Source organism: Microcaecilia unicolor, chromosome 2 (assembly GCF_901765095.1).
Source record: "Microcaecilia unicolor chromosome 2, aMicUni1.1, whole genome shotgun sequence".
Taxonomy (NCBI): Eukaryota; Metazoa; Chordata; class Amphibia; order Gymnophiona; family Siphonopidae; genus Microcaecilia; species Microcaecilia unicolor.
The window spans coordinates 29,694,777-29,715,509 of NC_044032.1; the positions used below are offsets into that span (position 1 = coordinate 29,694,777).

The 20,733-nt window shown below is 46.2% G+C and overlaps 1 protein-coding gene across 1 annotated transcript in view; it reads left to right on the plus strand.

Annotated features, from left to right (window-relative positions):
* Positions 1–20,733, plus strand: part of NOL6 (nucleolar protein 6) — a 191,311-nt gene that overhangs the window by 55,872 nt on the left and 114,706 nt on the right. Inside the window, 4 exon segments of the mRNA XM_030191898.1 lie at positions 2,179–2,237; positions 4,224–4,325; positions 14,085–14,200; positions 20,425–20,602. Coding sequence (XP_030047758.1) covers positions 2,179–2,237; positions 4,224–4,325; positions 14,085–14,200; positions 20,425–20,602 — 455 coding nt within the window.

The window sequence follows — 20,733 nt, forward strand, 5'->3', positions numbered from 1 at the left end:
CCTCCTGGGCTTTTTCAAGGAAGGATCTAGTGTATATGCTTTTCTGAAGGAAATGGATTGTGCAGAAGGAATGGATCCTCAGTGCAGAAGGAATGGATCCTCAGAAGCTTAGCTGAAATTGGGTGGCGGAGCAGGTGGGGGGAAGATGGGGGGGGGGGGATTGGGAGGAGAGGATAGGGGAGGGCAGACTTGTACGGTCTGTACCAGAGCCGGTGATGGGAGGCGGGACTGGTGGTTGGGAGGCGGGAAATACTGCTGGGCAGACTTACAGTGGGGGAAATAAGTATTTGATCCCTTGCTGATTTTGTAAGTTTGCCCACTGACAAAGACATGAGCAGCCCATAATTGAAGGGTAGGTTATTGGTAACAGTGAGAGATAGCACATCACAAATTAAATCCGGAAAATCACATTTTGGAAAGTATATGAATTTATTTGCATTCTGCAGAGGGAAATAAGTATTTGATCCCTCTGGCAAACAAGACCTAATACTTGGTGGCAAAACCCTTGTTGGCAAGCACAGCGGTCAGACGTCTTCTGTAGTTGATGATGAGGTTTGCACACATGTCAGGAGGAATTTTGGTCCACTCCTCTTTGCAGATCATCTCTAAATCATTAAGAGTTCTGGGCTGTCGCTTGGCAACTCGCAGCTTCAGCTCCCTCCATAAGTTTTCAATGGGATTAAGGTCTGGTGACTGGCTAGGCCACTCCATGACCCTAATGTGCTTCTTCCTGAGCCACTCCTTTGTTGCCTTGGCTGTATGTTTTGGGTCATTGTCGTGCTGGAAGACCCAGCCACGACCCATTTTAAGGCCCTGGCGGAGGGAAGGAGGTTGTCACTCAGAATTGTACGGTACATGGCCCCATCCATTCTCCCATTGATGCGGTGAAGTAGTCCTGTGCCCTTAGCAGAGAAACACCCCCAAAACATAACATTTCCACCTCCATGCTTGACAGTGGGGACGGTGTTCTTTGGGTCATAGGCAGCATTTCTCTTCCTCCAAACACGGCGAGTTGAGTTCATGCCAAAGAGCTCAATTTTTGTCTCATCTGACCACAGCACCTTCTCCCAATCACTCTCGGCATCATCCAGGTGTTCACTGGCAAACTTCAGACGGGCCGTCACATGTGCCTTCCGGAGCAGGGGGACCTTGCGGGCACTGCAGGATTGCAATCCGTTATGTCGTAATGTGTTACCAATGGTTTTCGTGGTGACAGTGGTCCCAGCTGCCTTGAGATCATTGACAAGTTCCCCCCTTGTAGTTGTAGGCTGATTTCTAACCTTCCTCATGATCAAGGATACCCCACGAGGTGAGATTTTGCGTGGAGCCCCAGATCTTTGTCGATTGACAGTCATTTTGTACTTCTTCCATTTTCTTACTATGGCACCAACAGTTGTCTCCTTCTCGCCCAGCGTCTTACTGATGGTTTTGTAGCCCAATCCAGCCTTGTGCAGGTGTATGATCTTGTCCCTGACATCCTTAGACAGCTCCTTGCTCTTGGCCATTTTGTAGAGGTTAGAGTCTGACTGATTCACTGAGTCTGTGGACAGGTGTCTTTCATACAGGTGACCATTGCCGACAGCTGTCTGTCATGCAGGTAACGAGTTGATTTGGAGCATCTACCTGGTCTGTAGGGGCCAGATCTCTTACTGGTTGGTGGGGGATCAAATACTTATTTCCCTCTGCAGAATGCAAATAAATTCATATACTTTCCACAATGTGATTTTCCGGATTTAATTTGTGATGTGCTATCTCTCACTGTTACCAATAACCTACCCTTCAATTATGGGCTGCTCATGTCTTTGTCAGTGGGCAAACTTACAAAATCAGCAAGGGATCAAATACTTATTTCCCCCACTGTATATGGTCTGTGCCCTGAAAAGGACAGGTACAAATTCAAGGTAAGGTATACACATATGAGTTTGTCTTGGGCAGACTGGATGGACCATGCAGGTCTTTTTCTGCCGTCATCTAATATGTTACTATGTTCTGTGAGAAAGGACGTCCATCTTCCGATTTGTGTCGAAAGATGGGCGTCCTCCTCTTTCAAAAATGAGCCCGATTGGGGATCATAATTAAGTCAACATACCTTATAATTATACGGCGGTGTCTGTCTTCCTTTAAGAAAAAAAAAAGTGGTTCCATGAATTACTCTGAAAGTTTCCTGTTTGTTTTTAGCCACCACAGACCTGACGGTGAATGGGATAACCCTGGCTAAAGCTTCAGATGTTTCCCTGGTAAGCTGATGAGCAAACCTGATTTCTTCATATGCTCCCAGGCTCATACCTCTGGGAGTTTCTGATGTTTTATAAATTAGTATGATCTGCAGAGATGTGAAAAATCCTGGGGGGGGGGGGGGGCAATGTAAAATATATAAAAATCTTCCTGTGTTTTGGGGGAATGTGTGAGGACAATAGTACTTTGAATAGAAAACATACTTTAGTATGAATTGATCTCTTTTTAATTTGGTTTGTCTTCTTTTCAAATGCTCTGGATGATTCCACTAAAAATGTGCAGAAATAAAAGTATAAATCTGAGATTTTCAGTGCTGGGCTGTACCAAGATACTGAGTATATGGATATATATTGAACGAATAATAAGATGAAGGCGGTTAGCTTAGCAGAGTTTAAAAAGGGGTTGGACGGTTTCCTAAAGGACAAGTCCATAAACCGCTACTAAACGGACTTGGAAAAATCCAAAATCCCAGGAATAACACGTATAGAATGTATGTTTGGGAAGCTCGCCAGGTGCCCTTGGCCTGGATTGGCCGCTGTCATGGACAGGATGCTGGGCTCGATGGACCCTTGGTCTTTTCCCAGTGTGGCATTACTTATGTACTTATGTTTGGAATACAGGATATTAATTGGCTAGAAATTTGTTTCCACTATCTTACTGTTGGGGGAAAATGAGACTGAAAAAATTGTTAAAAATTACCCAGATTTTAGACCATTTTTCTTTAAACAATAATGCCCTGTCTCGGGCCTTTGGCCCCTCTGGAGGAAACATTAATTTCTGGTAATACACTCTGTTTTGAGACCATTAAAGGGGTAATTCTGTATAGGGCGCTAGAAAATAGCTATTACAGAATACTAGTGCTTAAATTTAAGTTAGGCACAAGCACTTACGCCTTCTCTATGGCAAGGGAAAATGTTCAACCGAATGCGGCAGTTGTGCCTGTATGTGAAAGCATTCTATAACGCACGTGTGCCAAAATAGTTGGGATGCCATTTGCAGGTGATTTACTGTAGACGTTGCGTGTGCAGTTTATAGAATTGGCGTGTAAGTGCAAATTAGTGCTAATTAAGCACCAATTAAGGCTTAATTAAATACTTAAGTTAAACATGTAATTGTGCGCATAACTATTCCCATTTATTGGAAGACTAGTAAAACAGGCCCGTTTCTGACACAAATGAAACGGGCGCTCGCAAGGTTTTCCTCGGAGTGTGTGTATGAGAGATGGAGTGTGTGTGTGAGTGAGAGAGAGACAGAGTGTGTGTGTGTTTGTGTCAGAGAGAGTGTGTGAGAGACAGAGTGTATGTGAGAGACAGAGTGAGTGTGTGTGGGGCTCCGAGTTCCATGACCCCCTCCTTCCCTCCCTCCCTCCCCCCTCCATCTTCTCCCCTCCGAGTTCCAGGCTTCCCTTTCCTTGGACTGTGTATGTTTGAGAGAGAGAGTGTGTGGGTGAGAGATGGAGTGTGTATGTGAGAGAGAATGAGTGTGAGAGAGAGAGAGAGAGAGACAGAGTGTGTGTGTGTTTGTGTCAGAGAGTGTGTGAGAGACAGAGTGAGTGTGTGTGGGGCTCCGAGTTCCATGACACCCTCCCTCCTTCCCCCCTCCCTCTTCTCCCCTCTGAGTTCCAGGTCCCCCTTTCCTTGGACTGTGTATGTTTGAGAGAGAGAGAGACTGTGTGTGTGTTGTGAGTCTGTGTGAGAGAGAGTGTATGTGAGAGACAGAGTGAGTGTGTGTGTGCGAGAAAGTGAAGCCTTCAAGCCTTGAAGCATTCGTGCGCTCTGTAAGGCTCCATCTCCTCAACTGATGACACGTAGTTCCGGAACGTTGCAGGAATGCTTGAAGGCTTCACTTTCTCGGCTTCAGAATGTTGGAGAGGCGTTTTATTATATAGGATGGAGTAAGAGTCTAGTTCCATCATATGGTGGGACCCTGTTGTTGTAATCCATGTAATATTACATGTAATCCATGTAATGTTTGGGTTTCCTTTACAGCCGACCCTTGCAGACTTCCACCAGGCATTTGACGTCGTCTTCGTTGATCCCTCAGGGTTTGTGAACCTATGTGCCGACATGACCGCCAGCAAATACAAAGAGGTAGAGCGCTTATGATAAATCTCAAGCTACGGTCCCTCCTCTGCCATGTCCCAAAACTGCATGCAGAGTCACAGCAACATGGAGGTCCCTATCCTTCAGCACAGTCCTGTAAATCAAACTCGTTAAGCACTAATTTAACCCAAGAGGAAAAACTCCATAATTTTTTTTACAACTCATAACGCAGAATATTTTTGAGATTGAATAGATGGTGAATACTCTTTGAAAACTCCAAAGATTTTCATATGATCAGTCAGTTGACAGGCAGTTGCAACCATAGTATCTATAATATGAGTAAACAATTGGGGGGGGGGGGGGGGGGGAATCAGCGTGTGACAGATGGTTTACCTGTTGTTCATGGATCAGTAATACTGCATCACGTACAAAAATAAAACAAGGGGATAGTGGAGATTTCTGGGGTGCCAAAATGTACCCTTTAAATGTCACTCCCATATTTCTCTGAAAGAAGAAATCCTTAAACCACTCTAGTACATGACGGGATGCACCCACAATATTCAACTTTAGCTGGCAATAAGAGAGTTGTCTGTAGAGTCAGTCTCAGCTGTTGAGTCTGTCTGTACAATCTGACCATTTAATCCTTTGTCCAGCCATAAAAAAAGATATTTCAATGGGGTTTTTATCTTTTCAGGCCCTGTATGACTTTCTGAAACTGGATTGGGAATTATCCAAGAGGGTATTAGCAGTCACAAATTTTGCGGACGCTACATTGCCACTGCATTTGAGTTGAGCCAAAAAAGGCAAGGTTAGCAGTAGACAAATCCTCCATTCACCAGCTGGTTACTCAGGTGTTTGTTGCCAGCAAATTGGTACTTGCTGCGGCTTGGTAACAGCCAACTTTGCCAGGCCTTCAGCAGATTTTGTATAAGATGGACTATATTCATTTAATGTCTAAATTAACAGCTGTGCGTACTGGCAGCCTGTTGTCATACCATCGTATCTGGGACCCGTATGTGCAGTGGTCTTCTGGCCCCCCCCCCACCCCGGGTGTAGCGCGACCCCCCCCACCCCAGGTGAAAGGACACCCCCTCCCCCCTGGCGAAAGGACCCCCCCCCCCCCGGGTGCATTTTTACCTGCTGGGGGGGTGCCGCGTGCCTGTCGGCTTCGCTCGTTCCATGCTCCCTCTGCCCCGGAACAGGAAGTAACCTGTTCCGGGGCAGAGGGAGCACAGTACGAGTGGAGCCGACAGGCGTGCGGCACCCCCCCCCCCCCCCCAATGGTGTGCACCTGGGGCGGACCGCCCCCACCTCCCCCCCCTTGGTACGCCACTGCAAAGCTGAGATACTAGAAGTTGGAGGTTTTTGTCTGGGGAAGGGGAGGGGGGAAGGATAAAGAATACTTGTAGCTTTATTTAGTGATCTCATGTTTGTAATGGAGAAACTGTCAAATGGAGATGTTTGGTTATGCCTTTTCGTAAAAGTTCAAAAATAAATAGAAAAAAAATGATTAAAAAAAAAAAAGGTTAGCAGTAGACCTGTAGCCATTACATAAAGATGCATCAAGGAAACTGTTTTCCAGTGGGCTTTCCTAATATTTGTACATAGTGACCTAGATGCTACTGTAGCATTGTACATGTAATTTTTCCTTTAGTTTCGCCACCTGCTTCAATTTATTGCAACAGCGTTTCTATTGCATCCCTCCAGACCGGCACAGACACATGGATTATGCACTTCTACCAGCAGATGGAGACTGAGAACCACTGACTTCAGTGTCCACCTGTAAGTGGGCTGTGCAGCGGAAGCATAGCCAGGTTTTGATGTCGGGGGAGCAGATCTTTTGTAAAATAGTCATCGGTGTGAAGCTGAGGTGCTGATCTGCGGAGGCACCATTTTATTCAAAATTTGTTTGGGGGAGCGGCCGCTCCTCTTGCGCCCCACCTAGCTACGCTTCTGCTGATGGAAGGAGGAGAGAGGGTAAAGGCTAGATTAAAGGGGGAGTGAGAGAGGGTAGAGGCTAGATGAAGGGGGGGGAGAGAGGGTAGAGGCTAGATGAAAGGGGGGGGAGAGAAGGTAGAGGCTAGATGAAAGGGGGGGGGAGAGGGGAGAGGCTAGATGAAAGGGGGGGGGAGAGGGGAGAGGCTAGATGAAAGGGGGGGGAGAGGGGAGAGGCTAGATGAAAGGGGGGAGAGAAGGTAGAGGCTAGATGAAAGGGGGGAGAGAAGGTAGAGGCTAGATGAAGGGGGGGGGAGAGGGGAGAGGCTAGATGAAAGGGGGGAGTGAGAGAGGGTAGAGGCTAGATGAAAGGGGGAGTGACAGCGGGTAGAGGCTAGATGAAGGGGGGGAGGGTAGAGGCTAGATGAAAGGGGGGGAGAGGGGAGAGGCTAGATGAAAGGGGGAGAGAGGGTAGAGGCTAGATGAAAGGGGGAGTGAGAGCGGGTAGAGGCTAGATGAAGGGGGGGAGGGTAGAGGCTAGATGAAAGGGGGGGGAGGGTAGAGGCTAGATGGAATGGGGGGAGGGTAGAGGCTGGATGAAAGTGGGGAGAGAGGGAGAACATGCATGAGAATGCAGGTGTCGGTGGCTGAAGCATTCCACCGATTTGCTTGCTGTGTAAGCAGCATGGAGCTTGGGCCTATGGCAGTGGACCTCTTCAGCTGGCAGGGCTTGGGATTCCCCCCAGCAAAGGTAGAACTCTGCTGTGGGGGGGGGGGGGGGGGGTGGAGACGAGAGGAAATGTGTAATCTGGGGGTGCCGTGACCCGAGAAAGTTTGGGAACCCCTGGTCTGTTCTCTGATAGCGTGAGCGAGGGCTGAGTTTGAGCCTTCACAGGTACAGCCAGACTTTTTATTAACACAAAATACATAGAAATAGTCCCTTTAGGTTTAGGTGTAATTTTTATACGGGCCTGTTGCTGACGGGTCCCAAAGTCACAATGTGCACAGCCCGGCTGCTGTGTTACATAAATCCTGGCCTGGCTTCAGCCAAGGAAAACAGAACAAGCAGATCAATAGATGAAAACCAAATATTTATTTATAAAACACAAAGCAGAATGATGCCCGACACAGGCCATGTTTCACCCACACAGGGGCTGTGTCAGTGGCTACGAAATAATAAATAAGCAAAATCATAAATCAATCAAAACGGTAATTATTAATATACTAGTAAAAGAGGCCCGTTTCAGAGCAAATGAAACGGGCGCTAGCAAGGTGCTCGTCGCCAGCACCCCTCCCTCCCTGGCCAACCCCTTCGTTATTCTTCTTTATCCGCCCCCAACGTCATGACGTTTGACGCGAGGGCAGGGCCCGGAGCGATTCCCCCCCCGCCTCCCTGCCAACCCCTTCGTTGTTCTGCCATTGCTCCGCCCCCAACGTCATGATGTTTGACGCGAGGGCAGGGCCCGGAGCGATTCCCCGGCCTCCCTCCCTGCAAACCCCTTCGTTGTTCTGCCATTGCTCCGCCCTCGAGGGCGGGGCCCAGAGCGATTTCCCACGCCTCCCTGCCTCCCTCCCTGCCAACCCCTTCGTTGTTCTGCCATTGCTCCGCCCCCAACATCATGATGTTTGACGCGAGGGCAGGGCCCGGAGCGATTCCCCCCCCGCCTCCCTCCCTGCCAACCCCTTCGTTGTTCCGCCATTGCTCCGTCCTCGAGGGCGGGGCCCAGAGCGATTTCCCACCCCCCCACGCTTCCCTGCCTCCCTCCCTGCCAACTCCTTCGTTGTTCTGCCATTGCTCCGCCCTCGAGGGCGGGGCCCGGAGCGATTTGCTTCACCACCACGAACCTTCGAACCTTTTTGAAGGAAGTCAGGGCTTGGCTGCACTGACGTCAGTGTCCTTAGAACGTTGAGGGTGAGTTTTATTATAGTAGATAATTCAATTAAAAGCAGCCAGGCTGAAAAAAAAAAAAAACCAACAGGATTCTTATAAGATTCAAGATAAAGCTTTGCCTATTTTAGCCAGGTTTCTGATAGCTTACATCTATAGCAGAGGCATAACTTGTAGGGCTGCTGCTCTCCTCCCTGCGCCTCTCTGGCTTAATGGTGCTGAGGAGTTTTATCTGGTTGCCTGAACCATGCCTTTCCTGCTCTGCCCTCTCTGCTCTGTAACACCTGGCTTCTTAAAGTGGCTCCATGAGGGAGTGCAGCTAAACGGAACTTGCAAATTCCTATACGCTTAATCACAATTCATTAGGATTAACTGTCTTCATGAAAGGGGAGAGGGAATGGGACTTATATACCGCCTTTCTGTGGTTTTTTACAACTGCATTCAAAGCGGTTTACATATTATATACAGGTACTTATTTGTACTAGGGGCAATGGAAGGTTAAGTGACTTGCCCAGAGTCATAAGGAGCTGCAGTGGGAATCGAACTCAGTTCCCCAGGATCAAAGTCCACTGCACTAACCACTAGGCTACTCCTCCACTAGCAACATTCTGTGTAGAAACCTGGCCTTGCAGATCAGCAATGTAGCCGCGCAGGCTTCTGTTTCTGCAGGACGTCAGACTCACAGAAACAGAAGCCTGCGCGGCCGCGTTGCTGATCTGCAAGGGCAGGCTTCTACGTGGAATGTTGCTAGTGGAATAGCAACATTCAACATTCCACATAGAATCTCAAATAGTAGCAACAGAATCTCAATAGTAGCAACATTCCATGTAGAATCTCCAATAGTAGCAACGTTCCATGTAGAATCTCCAATAGTAGCAACAAAATCTCCAATAGTAGCATCATTTCATGTAGAATCTCAAATAGTAGCAACATTCCATGTAGAATCTGAAATAAGGAAATGGGACTTGATATACTGCCTTTCTGAGGTTTTTGCAACTACATTCAAAGCAATTTACATATATTCAGGTACTTATTTTGTACCAGGGGCAATGGAAAGTTAAGTGACTTGCCCAGAGTCACAAGGAGCTGCAGTGGGAATCGAACCCAGTTCCCCAGGATCAGAGTCCGCTGCACTAACCACTAGGCTACTCCAGGGTTTGGGGCCCTGTTGACTAAGCTGCACTGTAGGCGCGTTAATGATACCGACACCCATTATATTGCTATGGGTGTTTCTACAGCATGCTAATTTTTAGCGTGTTCTAAAAAGTTTGCGTGCCTGCAGCGTTGCTTAGTAAACGGGGCCCTTGGTGTTTTCCTATATGGTAGACCTGCCAAATAGTGGAAGAGAATATTGGGATGAAAATTTTAAGTTTATTTGGGAGATGTTGGGTATCCAGGTTGAAAAGGACCCAAAATTGTCTGCTTAATTATATGCACCCAGTTTGGAACAGGAGCAAATGGAATTTCATAAGTCCTTTTCTGGTGTCTGTCAGATGTGAAATTGTGAGGTCCTGGAACCGGTGTGAGCTTCCAGGGTTTGAACAGTTTTTAGCAAGGCTATGGGAGGTATTTTCTTTTTAGGTAAGTTTAGCGGCGCGTAAGGGGGTTTCTTGATAAAATCCAAGAGGTTTGGGAATCATATGTGCACTGAGTAGAAGAAAGCTCATTAGCAACCTCGCTTTTCATGATGTTATGAAATGGGAAAAAGATTATCTCCCCTTCCCGATCTCCTCTGTTACATATATGTCACATTGAATGGTTTCTGATCTTTGTTTTCTTTAATATTAGACAAGGGGAACCTGAATAAATGTATACCACAGTTTTTAGATACTATTTCATTTATTTAAGGAACTAAGTTATCTAATACCCATGTCACCCATGTGAAAAAGTAACTGCCCTGTTAGTTTATACATAAGAACAAAAGCATTGCCATACTGGGACAGACCGAAGGTCCATTAAGCTCCGTTTCCAGTTTCCAACAGTGGTCAGTCCAGGTCAGAAGTACGTGGCAAGATCCCAGGACAGTAAAGCAAATTTTATGCTGCTTTTCCTAGAAATAAGCAGTGGATTTTCCCAAATCCATCTTAATGATGGCTTATGGACTTTTCTTTTAGGAAATTATCCAAACCTTTTCTTTTAAACCCTGCAAAGCTAGCTGCTTTTACCACATTCTCTGGCAATGATTCCAGAGTTTAATTACGCTTTGAGTGAAGAAATATTTTCTCTGGTTTGTTGTCTCTTTCCTCACTTCGGGTTCATCTGCCGGCACTGACTTGTTTTCAGGGTCCGGTTCAGGGGTGGTTGCTCGCACTTCATCTAGACATTTCTCGCTTCCTTCAAGGGGTGAAGTGTTTACAGCCTCCCGTTCGTCAGGTGGTGCCCCCCCCCCCCCTCCCCAGGTTCTGAATTTGGTACTGTCGTCTTTGGTTTGGGCCCCTTTTGAACCCTTACAGCAGGCATCAAGGATCTGTCTTTTAAGGGAGGTGTTCTTGGTGGTTATTTCTTCCGCTCGGTGTATCTCGGAGTTGCAGGCCTTGTTCTCCTTTTCTCGGGAGAAGGTGTCTCTTTGACCGGTTTTATGTTTTCTGCCTATGGTGATATCTCCATTCCATGTTAATCAGGCTATTTCCTTGCCCTCCTTTTCCGGGGAGGACTCTCCATAATCTCTTGTTTTGTTGGATGTGCGCAGGGCTCTGTGCTGCTATATTAAGTGGATGGAGGAGTTTCACAAAAGACGGATCGGATCTTTTGCTTTTTGGTGGACCACACAAGGGGGAAGCAGCCTGTAAAGCCTCTGTGGTCCGTTAGATCAAGGAGCTATTTCTTCGGCATGTTTGCTGCAGTATTGAAGGCTCGTTCCACGAGAGCTCAGGCTTCTTCCTGGGTGGAGCAGTCTCTCATTTCTCTCAGGGTGATCACTTGGGTGTTTTTTTCATTCTTTTGTGAAGCGTTATCATTTGGACACCCAGGCCCGTCAGGGTGCTGCTTTTGGAGCTTCGATGTTGGCTCGGGAACTTTTCCACCCTCCGTGAATACTGGTTTGGTACTTTTCCACTCATTGGGAATGGTCTGGAGCAGACAATAAGGAAAGAGAAATGAGATCTTACCTGCTAATTTACTTTCCTTGAGTCTCTACAGACCATTCCTGAACCCTTCCTTGGTGTCTGTATGTGTTTTTTTTTTGTTTTTTTTTTTGGGGGGGGATCTTGGGAGAGTCTGGAGCTATGCTGTGTCTGGTTTCTCTTTGCTGTCCAAACCACTGACTGGCTGCACATCTGTTTGATGCATTTTTTCCCCCCTCGGTGGTTGGGGGTCTCTGCTAGTCATGTTCCTGTTTCTCTTATTATTCCTGTTAATACTGTTTTGATTTGTCACTTGGCAATTCAAAATACTGAGAGGCAGGGGCGTATCTGACCTTCAGCGGTAGGGGGGGGGGGCAGAGCCGAGGTGGGGGGGGGCACATTTTAGCCCCCCGCCATCGCCATCATCGTCCCCCCCCCCCGCGGCGCTGCCATCATCGCCAACTTGACCCCCCCCCCCCCCCCGCTCGCTCGCCGTCGCCTACCTGGGCTGGCGGGGACTCCATCCCCCGCCAGCCGAAGTCTTCTTCCTTCTTTTCAGGTTTTTGAGTCTGACGCCAGCCCAGGTAGGCGACTGCGAGTGGGCGGGGGGGGGGGTCGACAGTAGGGGGTCGAGGGCCAAATCTACGGGGGCCCTGGCCCCCTTGGCCCCATAGCAGCGAGGGTCCCTTGGCCCCTGCTGAGAGGGTCAGGGTTGCACAGCCCCCTTTATATGTGGTTTAGAATCAATATTCTCAGTCTCCCTCTGCTGGTAGGAGTAAATATTACCTGCTCGTTAGGAATGGTCTGGAGAGACTCAAGGAAAGTAAATTAGCAGGTAAGATCTCATTTCTCCTTTGCACCTGGAAGAACTAATTTGGCTGAAATATATAAATATGAAGGAGAGGTGAATTGTACCTACTCAAACTTTCAAGAATAAAATGCCGTTCCCAATAGATGCATGAAGTGTTTCTTGTGCTTTGGAGGACTTGTGCCCAGATCCAAAGTCCTTAGAGAAAGATAATTGCCATGGAGGTGTGTATGTGGATAGTTTTTGGAACAGCTTTCTTGGCCCTTGCACTCCTTGTGTTCTAACCCTTCTTTTTCACTCCACCCTCCTCAGCAGTTCCATACATCTATCTCTTGTTTAAGAATAGGGTCGCTTTTCATCATAAGTCAGCAGACAATTTGTAGGGAGGAGCATAGGAATAGATGGGAAAGGGAACTGGGTAGGTGCCTGGAGGAACCTGAATGGGAGAGAATAGAAAGAAGCGTGGTGAGAGTGTCGACACATGTACCCCTGCAGGAGAACGCAGTGAAAGTATTATACAGGTGGCACCTCACCCCTGCTCGTTTACAGAGGATATTTCCGTCCTCCTCGGGTATGTGCTGGCGGAGCTGTGGACACAGGGGCACAATGGGGCACATATGGTGGGGCTGCATCAAAATCCGTGCATTTTGGAGAGCGGTCCACTTTAGGATGCAGAAATGGTTGGGAGGTACAATCCCATGGGTTCCTGAGGTGTTTCTGTTCTCTGCCCGGATTGCAGGCCTAACAGCATGTAAACAGACTCTGGCGACTCATGTAGTGGGAACGGCAAGAGTGGTTGTAGCCTCACACTGGCGAAGGGAGGGGGTTCCCCCAATAACAAAATGGCTTCGCAAACTGAGGTATGTAAGTGAAATGGAGAGATTGATGGCTGAGCGCAAAAATCAGATGGGAAAATGGAAACTGGTTTGGAACAGTGTTCCCTCTGAAGACTTATCAGCTTAGCATGTTGATTATCTGAGTGTAATATGCTTGTTAACGGTTAGCTGTGTCCTCTTGGAGGGAGGGTGGGCAGTGGGGGGGGGGGGGGGGGAAGGGAAGGGGGAAAAATGGTATAAACGATAAAATTTGAAGTTACGTGATGTTAATATTTGAATGATGAAACTGATAATCACCACAATGGAGAAGCTCTTACAAGAATTTTTGTACTTACCATAGAATAGCACTTATTTGAAGTTTGTGCAATGTATGTTATGTTACGTTATGTTTCATTGAACAATAAAGACTTCTTTCAAATAATAAAAAAAAAAGAATAGGGTCGCTTTACTCATACGACCCTTCACTGGCTCCCTATCCGTTTTCGCATCCTGTTCAAACTTCTTCTACTAACCTATAAATGTACTCACTCTGCTGCTCCCCAGTATCTCTCCACACTCGTCCTTCCCTACACCCCTTCCCGTGCACTCCGCTCCATGGATAAATCCTTCTTATCTGTTCCCTTCTCCACTACTGCCAACTCCAGACTTCGCGCCTTCCGTCTCGCTGCACCCTACGCCTGGAATAAACTTCCTGAGCCCCTAAGTCTTGCCCCATCCTTGGCCACCTTTAAATCTAGACTGAAAGCCCACCTCTTTAACATTGCTTTTGACTTGTAACCACTTGTAACCATTCGCCTCCACCTACCCTCCTCTTCTCCTTCCTGTACACATTAATTGATTTGATTTGCTTAGTTTATTTTTTGTCTATTAGATTGTAAGCTCTCAGAGCAGGGACTGTCTTTCTTCTATGTTTGTGCAGCGCTGCGTACGCCTTGTAGCGCTATAGAAATGCTAAATAGTAGTAGTAGTAGTCTCTTGTAATCAGAGGTGATATTGTGATGTCATAATGCCTCAGGCCACCAATAAGAGCCAACCTCATCAGTGATGTCACAATGGCTTGATTGTCCTATACTTGGCTCACTTTTATTACATAGCTCTTTGAGCAGGGACTGTCTTTCTTCTATGTTTGTGCAGCGCTGCGTACGCCTTGTAGCGCTATAGAAATGCTAAATACTAGTAGTAGTAGTAGATCTTGGTTTTCAGATCTGCTGAGTAGAAAAGACAATTCAAATTCATTGTGGAATTTTTTAATAACTTGTTTTTTTTTTTCTTTTTTAGATCCAGTTTGAAGCAAAATATTCAATGGAGATTCTGGGTGACACCACAGTGGATGGCTTTCAGCAGCTGCTCTTGGTCTCCAAACCGCTAATCAGAACCTTTGACCACGTGTTCCAGTGAGTGGTTAATAGGCTAAAGAATGCCCCACACAATGGTGTATGGCAGCTGACACCCATTCTCTAAAGAAACATTTGTGTGCTGAACCAATTTTGCAGTTGGGAATCTAGTTTTTTTTTTTTTTTTGTCTTGAACAGAGCACTGTGCTGTCAGATCCCTTGTCCAGAGTGATTGACTACCTCGTAGCCCACCTTCCCGCATTGGGTTTTAAATGGTAAAATTGCAGTGAGAAATATGGCGGTAGTCTGGTTTGACTGGCATTAAGTTTTCAGAAGGCTGCAATTTGGTGAATTGGCTTTGAGCTAATTTCAGACTTTGCAACCTTGGCAGAAAGTGGTGGATGCTTGGAATGCCCTCCCGCGGGAGGTGGTGGAGAGGAAAACGGTAACGGAATTCAAACATGCGTGGGATAAACATAAAGGAATCCTGTTCAGAAGGAAAGGATCCTCAGGAGCTTAACCGAGATTGGATAGCAGAGCCAGTAGTGGGAAGCGGGGCTGGAGGTTGGGAGGTTGGGAGGCGGGGATAGTGCGGGGCAGATTTAAACGGTCTGTGCCAGAGCCAGTGGTGGGAGGCGGGGATAGTGCTGGGCAGACTTATACGGTCTGTGCCAAAGCCGGTGGTGGGAGGAGGGGCTGGTGGTTGGGAGGCGGGGATAGTGCTGGGCAGACTTACACGGTCTGTGCCCTGAAGAGGACAGGTACAAATCAAAGTAGGGTATACACAAAAAGTAGCAAATATGAGTTATCTTGTTGGGCAGACTGGATGGACCGTGCAGGTCTTTTTCTGCCATCATCTACTATGTTACTGTGTAAGTGAATATAACATTTTGGAAAGCCTCAGCTGTGCTGGAGGATTAGTGCAGTTCTGTTACATCTAGATCACCAAAAATGACTAGAATATTCTGACTTGAGAGGACCTAAGGCCTTAGCACATTGCTGAAAAGAAGATGTTCAACATGGTTATCAGGCTTATTTCCTTCTAAACAAGAGAGAATCTTCTCTACGTCTAGAGGAAACCTGCACCTGTATCTTATTTATTTATTAGGATTTATTTACTGCCTTTTTGAAGGAATTCACTCAAGGCGGTGTACAGTAAGAATAAATCAAACGTGAGCAGCAGACCAATTACAGCAGTACAAATATTCAAATAACGATACAAAGTATGGCATAGTACTTACAAAGTCAACACAATACGTAATAGAACATTTTAATTGATAGTGTAGGGTATAAACAAAGATGGAACATATAGGTAAGAGAGTAAGAGGAGTTAGGAAGTAAGATGACTTAAGAGAGTTGCACATGAAGTCAGAGAGATGATTAAATGTTCTCTCAGCTAGAGTAGGAGTGGATAAACATGTACCTACTTCTGTGACTGGGATGCATCTCTGATTTTACATAAGTAATGCCACACTGGGAAAAGACCAAGGGTCCATCGAGCCCAGCATCCTGTCCACGACAGCGGCCAATCCAGGCCAAGGGCACCTGGCGAGCTTTCCCAAACGTACAAACATTCTATACATGTTATTCCTGGAATTGTGGATTTTTCCCCAAGTCCATTTAGTAGCGGTTTATGGACTTGTCCTTTAGGAAACCGTCTAACCCCTTTTTAAACTCTGCCAAGCTAACCGCCTTCACTGAGTTCTCCGGCAACGAATTCCAGAGTTTAATTACACGTTGGGTGAAGAAGTATTTTCTCCAATTTGTTTTAAATTTACTACACTGTAGTTTAATCGCATGCCCCCTAGTCCTAGTATTTTTGGGAAGCGTGAACAGACGCTTCACATCCACCTGTTCCACTCCACTCATTATTTTATATACCTCTATCATGTCTCTCCTCAGCCATCTCTACTCCAAGCTGAATAGCCCTAGCCTCCTTAGTCTTTCTTCATAGGGAAGTCGTCCCATCCCCGCTATCATTTTAGTCGCCCTTCGCTGCACCTTTTCCAATTCCGCTATATCTTTCTTGAGATGTGGCGACCAGAATTGAACACAATACTCAAGGTGCGGTCGCATCATGGAGTGATATAACGGCATTATAACATCCTCACACCTGTTTTCCATACCTTTCCTAATAATACCCAACATTCTATTTGCTTTCTTAGCCGCAGCAGCACACTGAGCAGAAGGTTTCAGCGTATTATTCACGACACCCAGATCCCTTTCTAGGTCCATAACTCCTAACGTGGAACCTTGCATGACGTAGGTATAATTTGGGTTCTTTTTTCCCCACATGCATCGCCTTGCACTTGCTCACATTAAACGTCATCTGCCATTTAGCCGCCCAGTCTCCCAGTCTCGTAAGGTCCTTCTGTAATTTTTCACAATCCTGCCGTGAGTTAACGACTTTGAATAACTTTGTGTCATCAGCAGATTTAATTAGCTCGCTAGTCACTCCCATCTCTAAATCCATTTATAAATATATTAAAAAGCAGTAGTGGGGATCAGTGGCGTAGCCACAGGTGGGCCTGGGTGGGCCAAGGCCCACCCACTTAGGGCTCAGGCCCATTCTACAGTAGCACACATTTAACTGTAGCTGGTGGGGATCCCAAGCTGACGACTTCCTCCTGATGGTAACGAAAACGCTACTTTCCACAATACCGGCACCTGCACATGCTCAGTTTTCAGCGCATGCCTACTGCAGACTGGGGTGATTTAAACGCTTGGTGCCCACTCACTTCTTGCCTAGGTCCACCCAAAATCTGTTGTCTGGCTATGCCCCTGGTGGGGATACAGCACTTTTGGCCTAGTCCCAGCACCACAAGTATTCTAAAAATGTCTTGCATTTGTTGGCAGTATTTCTGTGCAGACTGTGGGGATTTATGTGTTTCCCTACCTGCACAATTGGTTGATCAAGAGCACACCTTTAATTGGAACGGATGAATCCATACAGATCAACATTTGGGTGCTGTGGTTAGTAGAGTTTATTTATTTATTTTATTGCATTTGTATCCCACATTTTCCCACCTATTTGCGGGCTCAGTGTGGCTTACAATACATTGTAAATAATGGAAATGCAATTTGTTACAATCAGTTATGGATTCCATTGTGAGAAGTTAAGCGAGACAAAGTCAAGGTGTCGTTAGGGAATAGGACAAGGAAAAGAACAATGGAAAGAGACAACGGGAAATTGGTAGGGTGATAGAACCTTAGCAAAAGAACATTCGGTATAACATTTTCTGTGAGTGAAGGTTTAAGTGTGGTGAGATTACGGGGGATGAGAGTATTTCTGGAATAGTGAGTGTGGACTTCATGTGTATTGCTCCTTACAGTAAATTTTATCGAAGAGATGAGTCTTCAGTAGTTAGCGGAAGTTGGTTAGTTCGTGGATTGTTTTCAAGTTGCGTGGTAGTATATTCCAGAATTGCGTGCTTAAGTAAGAAAAGGTAGATGCGTGCAGCGCCTTGTATTTTATGCCTTTGCAATTAGGGAAGTGGAGGTTAAGAAAAGTTCGAGATGATCTTTTAGCGTTCCTGGGTGGTAGGTCTATTAAGTCAGACATATAGGCTGGAGCTTCACCGTGGATAATTTTGTGGACTAATGTGCATATCTTGAAAGTAATGTGTTCCTTAAGTGGGAGCCAGTGCAGCTTCTCTCCTAAGGGTTTAGCACTTTCGTATTTTGGTTTTCCGAAGATGAGTTTCATAAACTACTTCAAACTGCTGAGCTCAGATGGTATTTCTACTTTTTTTGTACTTCTGCTTGACATTTTGGTGGTTTTTTTTTTTTTTTTTAATGTATGTGCTCTAGATTTTATTTTATTGTTTTCAGTACAATTTTTATTGAATTTTATAAGACTACAAATTGTAAAAGTGACAATATTGAACAAAAATTGAACATCAAAAATCATACAGTATCACAAACAGAAAGTTAAACTTTCAACAAGAACCACAACTAACACATGAGCAGTGTGTATAAAAAGTGAGAGTGTTTAGAAAGGAATTTTTCAAATTTAAACCATTTACAGTTAAGTTACAGTTTAAAAGAACAGAATTTGTAATACCTTCATATTTTCCATATTGCAAAACCATATTTCACCATAGGACAAAGAGATAAGTTATCCTTCCAATGTTGGATAAGTTTTAAAGCAATGGGAAAGAGTTTTTCTGATTTGTAAAAACATCTGTTATTTTAAACCATATGTCAGACCAGTATGGAGTGGAGGAGTGGCCTAGTGGTTAGGGTGGTGGAGGAGTGGCCTAGTGGTTAGGGTGGTAGACTCTGGTCCTAGGGAACTGAGTTTGATTCCCACTTCAGGCACAGGCAGCTCCTTGTGACTCTGGGCAAGTCACTTAACCCTCCATTGCCCCATGTAAGCCGCATTGAGCCTGCCATGAGTGGGAAAGCGCAGGGTATAAATGTAACAAAAATAAAATAGATACTATTGGAGATTCTACATGGAATGTTGCTACTATTGGAGATTCTACATGGAATGTTGCTATTCCACTAGCAACATTCCATGTAGAAGGCTGCGCAGGCTTCTGTTTCTGTGAGTCTGACGTCCTGCATGTACGTGCAGGACGTCAGACTCACAGAAGCAGAAGCCTGTGCGGCCACATTGGTGATCTGCAAGGGCCGACTTCTACATGGAATGTTGCTAGTGGAATAGCAACATTCCATGTAGAATCTGAAATAGTAGCAACAGTGGAGGAGTGGCCTAGTGGTTAGGGTGGTGGACTTTGGTCCTGAGGAACTGAGTTTGATTCCCACTTCAGGCACAGGCAGCTCCTTGTGACTCTGGGCAAGTCACTTAACCCTCCATTGCCCCATGTAAGCCGCATTGAGCCTGCCATGAGTGGGAAAGCGCAGGGTACAAATGTAACAAAAATAAATAAAATGAATAAACAATTGTACAATCCAAAAATCAAATATCTGAGTGACCTATTATCACTGTTACGTGACCAGCATAAAACCAGTGGTGTGCTGGAGCAGGCTCTCGAGAGCCGTTTGTTAAGTTTTTAAGAATTTTGGGAGCCGGTTCTCCATGGCTACTTTAACAAATGGATCCCAAAATGTGGGCTTGGGCCCCTCCTGAATTCTCTTTTACTTTGCTGGCGAGAGAGAGCCCCCTGTTAACAATTTACCAGCACACCCCTGAGCATAAATCATCATGAGAAGTACCACACTTGAAAGAGTTAATCAGTCCAGTGTGCTCTGTGTTGAAGAAAGAATACATAGGAAAATTTTTGGGATGGGCTGGAGTGGAGCTATTCAGGGGCTTTGACAACTTCTTCAGAACTTTAGAACAAGGCCAGTGCGGGGCAGACTTCTACGCTCCGTTCCCTAAAAATGGCAAGGATAAATCAAGAACAGTTATACGTATGATGTATCACTTCATACCCTATGCCAGTAATGGTGAACCTTTTCAGAGACCAAGAGCCCAAACAGCAACCCAAAATCTAATTTATCGCAAAGTGCCAACAGGGCAATTTAACAGGTGGTGCATTCCCCCATCCCCCCTTCCTGTTCCCCCTACCTCGTCCCCCCCTCCACCTGTCTGTGAGTTCCAGGCCCACCTCCCTCCCTCTCTCCCTCCCAGTTCCAGGGTCCCCCCCCCTCCCTCCAAATTTTAAAAGTCATCTATCTTCCCTCGTCGGGGTTAGGGTGGCAGCATGCAAGCTCGGCTCGGTGCTTAGTTCCGTTTTCCCTTCTCTTTCTCTCAGCTGTTACCCCGCCCTTGTGGAAACAGGAAATGAGGGCGGGACCAGAGTTGAGAGAGAACGGAACTAAGCACCGAGCTGAGCCTGCATGCTGCCGCCCTAACCCCGACGAGGTAAAACAGATGACTTTTAAAATTCAGAGGGAGGGGGCCTGGAACTCGAAGGGAGAAGGGAACGAACTTCCGGTGGGTGAGGCGACGGCGCGCGTGCCAACAGAGTGGGCTCTGCGTGCCCTCTCTGGCATGCGTGCCATAGGTTCGCCATCACTGCCCTATGCAATGAGTTTATCTTATTGGGCAGACTGGATGGACTGTACAGGTCTTTATCTGCCATCATCTACTATGTTACTGTGAAGCACGCTAATTTTTAGTTATATATTGTTGTCGTAGGAAATGGCTTTGAACTCTTATTTTTGAATTAGGAAGCCACTTTTTTTTTGCCTTGTAAAGCCAGCAAATAGTTTGGACAACTACTTTTGAAACTTGTACAACGAGATTCATGTCTTCCAGTTGGCCATGCCTAGAAAGTTTACCCTAGGGTATTCCTGTGTTTTACTCTTTGCAGCCTGAAGAATGTGTCCAAGCTGCAGGGGACCTGCAAGAAAATGAAGCTGCTGAATGAGTTGATGGACCGTAGTGGGAATTATGTGGGCACAGTACTTCCTTTCCTTTTGTCCCTACTGACACAGGGTTTGGGACAGAGAATCCTGATGCTGACGCACTCTCTGCCTCTGATGCCTGAAGTAAGCTCAGAAACAAACCTGTGCATTGTTTCTTTGGGTTTCCTTTCTTAACTTCCACTGCACCCGTCTTGTTTGTCCCCCACCTCACCCCAACATTAGATCTCTCCTGCATGGACTCATGGTTTCCTGGC